The 6,000-nt window shown below is 36.4% G+C and overlaps 2 protein-coding genes across 3 annotated transcripts; both read left to right on the top strand.

The window, feature by feature from the left end:
- Positions 1 to 686: 686 nt before the first annotated feature.
- Positions 687 to 4,242, top strand: LOC140833433 (uncharacterized). 2 transcript variants are annotated; one of them, XM_073197769.1, is made up of 8 exons: positions 687 to 1,145; positions 1,326 to 1,416; positions 1,616 to 1,761; positions 2,029 to 2,272; positions 2,363 to 2,467; positions 2,567 to 2,749; positions 3,154 to 3,358; positions 3,635 to 4,242. In XM_073197769.1, the coding sequence occupies exons 1-8, from the start codon at positions 718 to 720 to the stop codon at positions 4,111 to 4,113; spliced, it is 1,881 nt and encodes a 626-aa protein (XP_073053870.1). In that variant the 5' UTR covers positions 687 to 717; the 3' UTR covers positions 4,114 to 4,242. The 2 variants fall into 2 exon arrangements, with proteins under 2 accessions (XP_073053870.1, XP_073053869.1); XM_073197768.1 differs by having other exon boundaries at positions 2,029 to 2,467.
- Positions 4,243 to 4,429: 187 nt separating this feature from the next.
- LOC140833432 (uncharacterized) lies at positions 4,430 to 5,849 on the top strand. Its single transcript, XM_073197767.1, has 4 exons — positions 4,430 to 4,854; positions 5,191 to 5,227; positions 5,376 to 5,459; positions 5,620 to 5,849. The coding sequence occupies exons 1-4, from the start codon at positions 4,489 to 4,491 to the stop codon at positions 5,670 to 5,672; spliced, it is 540 nt and encodes a 179-aa protein (XP_073053868.1). The 5' UTR covers positions 4,430 to 4,488; the 3' UTR covers positions 5,673 to 5,849.
- The last annotated feature ends 151 nt before the right edge of the window (positions 5,850 to 6,000 follow it).

Below are 6,000 nucleotides of genomic sequence, written 5' to 3'. Positions count from 1 at the left end.
GGTTTTAATAATAAAATTTTATTTTTTGAATTGGAATTTTTCGAAAAAATATGAAATTAAATACGAAGTGATCTACAAAATTTTTATATTTAATTCTAGATAAGATAAAATCTCAACTGATTTTATCCAAAATAATTTATGGGAAGAGCAATCCTAATGGGACGCAACATGCTGGCGTATTCAACGGTCCAGATCACTTGAAATTCTTACTATTTGACCCGGTAAACGCAGATTCCTACTAGAATATGAACACCCATACGATTCTTCTATAAATAAGCCACCAATCCACACGGTCAATCTTCACTTGATCCTTTTCTTTTCTTGCTTCTAAGGTTAGTAATTGTTTTATTTCATTCCATGAAAGTTTATTTATTTTTATATGTGAAAAATAGTTGGTTTTGATTTAGTTTTCAAACCTTTTATATATTTTTTCTGTCGTATATGAATGTTATTTCGGGTGTAATATCACGTCCAAAGATTGTTTTGAACTCGAAAAAGAATTTCACGATGATCTTTCGTTTGACAAAGATTTTGATATAAAATCGATTAAATTTTAAGTTTTTTTTGGTTTTTATTTCAATCTAATTATTGATTTTTATAATAAGATTTTCTTTTATATCCTCATATTATTATTTTATTGAATTTTATGAGCGAAATAGTTAATCACAATATAATTGTATATATCAAACCAGATTATTCGATTTTAAGCTATCAACAATGAAGTCAACAACGCTGGGACTCTTCGTCTTCCTCCTGCTTGGGGTCGTAGCCATAGCCCAGGACCCGACAAAGGGAACCATATACAAGGACCCGACCCGACCCATAAACATGAGGATACGGGACTTGATGAGCCAGATGACTCTGGAGGAGAAAATCTCGCAGATGGCCCAGCTGGACAGGGTGGCGGTGACTGCGGAGATGATGAGGGACCACTCCATCGGCAGCATCCTAAGCGGTGGCGGAAGTGTCCCCCGGGAGAGGGCCACGCCGGAGGAGTGGGTGGATATGGTGAACAATTTCCAGAACGGGTCGTTGTCTAGTAGGCTTGGGATTCCCATGATCTATGGGATCGATGCTGTGCATGGACATAATAATGTGTATAAAGCCACTGTTTTCCCACATAATATTGGCCTTGGAGCTACAAGGTAATTTGAATACTTTTTTCTCCAAAAATTCTTTATAGTACACAAAGATTTAGACATTAAAGTGGGATAATATGACCACTTGATCGTCGTTAGTATTATTTTTGGCATAAAAGCTTAAATTTGAATGATTTAATGGGGTTGACACTAAAATCGTCAAAAAAAATGGGGTTTATATTGCAGAGATCCAGAGCTAGTGAAGAGAATTGGTGCAGCCACGGCCCTTGAAGCAAGAGCTACTGGAATCCCCTATGTCTTTGCTCCTTGCATCGCTGTATGTGTACTTAGAGCTTCATCATTATGCTTAATACTATTTATCCTATCTAGGAAAACAAATCCCTTCAAATTATAAAATAAAAATGTTTAAGCATCGCCTTTTTCTTTAATGAATCGAGAGTGAAACACAAGCGTTTCATGAAAAATGGGGATGGCTGAAACTTGAACTTTTTTGTTTGGAAATTTTTTTTTTACAGGTTTGCAGGAACCCTAAGTGGGGTAGATGCTATGAGAGCTACAGCGAGGATCCCAAGGTGGTTAAACACATGACAGAAATCATCCGAGGTTTACAAGGAGAACTCCCTCCCAATTCAAGAAAAGGAGTACCTTACTTGAATGGAAAGTAAGTTTCTTTACAAGTCCTAGCTTTTTCGAGCCATATCCATCTCCAAAATATCCAATGGTCTTGTTTCACTCATTTTATCGCGCAATCAAACCCGAGTTCTAAACAAAAATTGTATTTAGTTTAGCCCGCACAACTGCTATTGGTTCCATGGTCGCAATAAACTCGTCTATTTCACCTAGTTGTAGTTATAATTATAACTGTTAATGCATGCTTCGTTTTTTGTGTGTTTTCTTGGCTTAAATTGTGAATGATTACTGAAAATAGGGACAAGGTTGTGGCTTGTGCAAAGCATTTTGTTGGTGATGGAGGGACAAACAACGGGATAAATGAGAACAATACAATCGTCGATTGGCATGGATTGCTTAGCATTCATATGCCCGGGTACTATCACTCCATAATCAAGGGTGTCTCCACTATCATGGTTTCTTATTCGAGTTGGAATGGAGTGAAGATGCATGCGAATCGAAATCTCATCACCAATTTTCTCAAAGGAATCCTCAGGTTTAGGGTACGTAAAGATGGGATAGACCTAAACATTTTTGTTGGATTATGTCAAATACTCGATTACATATATTTATTTCGGTCTCAAAATTTTCAGGGATTCGTCATCTCCGATTGGCAAGGAGTCGACAAAATTGTTTATCCCGAGCATGCCAACTACTCTGACTCCCTTTTGAAAGCTATCAATGCAGGCATCGACATGGTTAGCAATAGTTTATATTTTCATTCGCATAATACCGATTTAAATCTTCTTATGTTGTGAAAATACATGTAAATTTTCGTCATCTCGAAAAATATGCAGGTTATGGTCCCATACAATCACACGGAATTTAGTGAGATTTTGATATCCCATGTGAAGAACAACTTGATCCCAATGAGCAGGATTAACGATGCTGTTAGAAGGATTTTAAGGGTTAAATTCACAATGGGCCTTTTTGAGAACCCTTTGGCTGATTATAGCTTCGTGCATCATCTTGGAAGCCAGGTACTGATAACTTTATCTACCAATAATCTATTATATTCACAATTTATTTGAATTTTGAATTTTAAATTTTTTTAGCGAAAAATTTTATCTACACTACTTTCGCAATGATATGTATCGCATTGCTGATCATATGACGTCGGATTTTGTCATGTGGATCAAATTACCCGTTTGGGACTGCCAAAATATAACTAATGTGGGGGAGAAAACCTATTTTTTGCATTAACAACAATATTAGACCAATTATTAAAAAATATAAAAATCTATATAAACCAATTTCTAGGATGAATTTAATTTAGAATTTCTCCAAAATACGAGAGCCCACATAATAATTCAATAATGTAGTCATATATGAATAAATAATTGCAAAAATTTTAATTTTTTTTTCCTGAAATAAATTTGGATAGGCTCACAGAGATTTGGCAAGAATGGCAGTGAGAAAGTCACTAGTTCTCTTGAAAAATGGAGAAAATGGTGATGAACCGTTGCTTCCACTCCCTAAAAAGACTTCAAGAATCTTAGTTGCTGGAACACATGCCAACAATCTTGGACTGCAATGTGGTGGCTGGACTATTTCTTGGCAAGGACTTAACACCACCGACCTCACAGCAGGTAAATATTTCCGCGCGCACACACATCTTTCGGTGTCTGTAGTCGTCAGATCATGCACATCGAATGCACATATTTGCATGGATTAAATGATCTGCAAACATATCTGGTTCTTTGCAGATGCAACTTTGTAAAAGAAAAATTTATCACCGTTCCACGAAAAATTGTGATATAATATATAAGTTTGAACGACCCTACCCTATACTAGTTTTTTGCGTTATATTCCTCCAATTTTAGTCCATTTCCTGAAACTCAAGTCTTTATATTTTTTTATCCTAGGAGCAACAATACTGAATGGAATAACATCAGCAGTCGACCCCAGCACCGAAATCATCTACAGCGAAAACCCCGACTCTGAGTTTGTCAAGCAGAACAACTTCTCATACGCCATTGTTGTTGTTGGAGAGCCACCTTATGCCGAAACCGCAGGAGACGACGCAGACTTGAATATTCCTGAATCAGGCCTAACTACGATAAAAAACGTATGTGGCGGCACAAAATGTGTTGTCGTTCTGATTTCCGGTCGACCTTTGGTAGTCGAGCCTTATCTTCCTCAGATAGATGCGCTTGTGGCTGCATGGCTACCAGGATCCGAGGGCCAAGGTGTGGCAGATGTCCTGTTTGGCAACTACGGATTCAGCGGAAAGTTGCCGAGGACTTGGTTCAAGACGGTGGATCAGCTGCCGATGAATGTTGGTGATGAGAACTATGATCCATTGTTTGCTTTTGGCTTCGGACTTGAGACTCAACCAAATTAGTAGGAGTTTGGTTTAGTATAAGTTTTTTTTGGTTGGTTTAATAGGTATAAATTTAGGTGTTACATTTAATTTAATTTGAAGACTTTTTTCTAGTTAATTTTGAAACTCTTTTAGTTTGAATTGGATGGTTTTTTTATATATTATATTTATTTAATTATATATGCCTATAAATTGTGAATTAATTCAATTTCATCGTTTGCTCGCCATTGCCGACGTGGTCTCACTAATGTTTTTGGAATATTGGTTTTTTATATCTTTAAAAAAATTCGAGAAATTTAGAAAATATATTCAAATCAAATCTAATCCCTTTTTAAAGTAATTTTTATACTACCCATCGTCTGCCGAGCTCCACATATTACCCCATCCACATCCACCATGCCCATGACGGCACCACCACTTCCGCCGCCGTCTTTGCCGCTTCCTCCACTCTCTCTCTCGTCACCCCCTTCTTCATCTCCTGCAATCACTTCATCTCTCTTATTTTCCTCTCATCACTCTGCTTTTCCAAACAATATCCCTACAAACTCAGAAATCCCCGCCTTGTCCTCATTGGCCGCTTGTTCTTCAATTCCTGACCCATTTACGCTGCGAGAATCCATCCAAATCCATCATCCCACTATTGTAAAGCACCCAATTTTGCTATTCAGAAGCTTAGATTCACCTGCTGTGGATACGCAGACCTTCTTGGTCACTGTCAGTGTTTTGGTCGCCATTGTTCTGTCTCTTATTCTTGGCCTCAAGGTATGAGTCATTTCTATATTTCATTCAACTTTTTTATTCAAATTAATCCGATGCTTGATGACTACAATGCCAATGGAGATGATAATTTTGCATTTTACGTGGTTTCTTGGTTTGGGTTCTGTTTGATTCTGTCTAGAATTCTGCTCTGTTATGTGTTGAATGATGATAATGTCATACAAAGTTCCTTTGCACTTATGTACACTTTCATATACTTTTATTATATTTTTCCCATAAAAAGTAGTGTAGAAAAGGGTATTTTGAACATTAAGAACTAATAAATAATATAGCATGGATTCTTGAAATATGATGTAATAATATATATAATTTTTTTTTCAGGGAGATCCTCTACCCTGTAAGAGGTGTGCTGGAAACGGTAATCTTTTCATCTCATTTCACAAATTTTAGTGTTTAGATTCGGCGATTTGTCGATTATAACAGGCAGTTCGATATGGTATAGCTGGAAGCCTGGATCATATATATGCTGATAAAGTTTTTCACCTTCCTTCAATGGGGGCGTGCAGGTGGAACAAAATGTGTATTCTGTAGTGATGGTAAGATGAAGGTCGAAAACGGGCTTGTGGATTGTAAAGTTTGCAAAGGTGCAGGTATAGATAGATCCATTGGCATTCCATCGCTTCTTTTTTCTTCGATTTGATCTTCATTCGATTGCATCGATCCTAGCTAGTGTGTGTTCTTGATGTTCAGTTTGTTAGATTGAGCTTGAGAAGAATGTTGCTTTATATGGTGATCGAATTGTTTTTACAGGATTGCTATTGTGCAAGAAATGTGGAGGCTCTGGATACTCCCGAAGGTTGTAATCTGAGGTTGTGAAGTTGTCTTCTTGTACGATTCTTTTTGAGAAAAAAAAAATAGAGAGTTTTGTGATTTTCTTGGTATTCATTGTCTCGTGATGATACGGGAATCTGTTATTGAAATTTAATTTGAATTTTTCTTTGATGTGGTTAGATCGATGTATTTGATTTGATTGGTAGATTTGATATAGAAAATGATTGAAACAAGGATCTCAAATGACTACTTAATATTCAAAATCCTCAATTCAAAATCCTTAATTTATATATATATATATATATATATATATATATATATATATATATATATATATATATATATATATAGTGACCGAGG

The sequence above is a fragment of the Primulina eburnea genome, chromosome 6 (genome assembly GCF_022965805.1).
Source record: "Primulina eburnea isolate SZY01 chromosome 6, ASM2296580v1, whole genome shotgun sequence".
Lineage (NCBI taxonomy): Eukaryota > Viridiplantae > Streptophyta > Magnoliopsida > Lamiales > Gesneriaceae > Primulina > Primulina eburnea.
This window is presented reverse-complemented; position numbering and strand designations above follow the sequence as displayed.

Coding starts and splice junctions, on each gene's coding strand:
- LOC140833432 (XM_073197767.1), top strand. CDS start 4,489: ATGCCCATGACGGCACCACCACTTCCGCCGCCGTCTTTGCCGCTTCCT. Junction 5,228..5,375: donor TAAGAGGTGTGCTGGAAACG/GTAATCTTTTCA, acceptor GGGGGCGTGCAG/GTGGAACAAAATGTGTATTC. Junction 5,460..5,619: donor TAAAGTTTGCAAAGGTGCAG/GTATAGATAGAT, acceptor TTGTTTTTACAG/GATTGCTATTGTGCAAGAAA.
- LOC140833433 (XM_073197768.1), top strand. CDS start 718: ATGAAGTCAACAACGCTGGGACTCTTCGTCTTCCTCCTGCTTGGGGTC. Junction 2,750..3,153: donor TGCATCATCTTGGAAGCCAG/GTACTGATAACT, acceptor AAATTTGGATAG/GCTCACAGAGATTTGGCAAG. Junction 3,359..3,634: donor CACCACCGACCTCACAGCAG/GTAAATATTTCC, acceptor TTTTTATCCTAG/GAGCAACAATACTGAATGGA.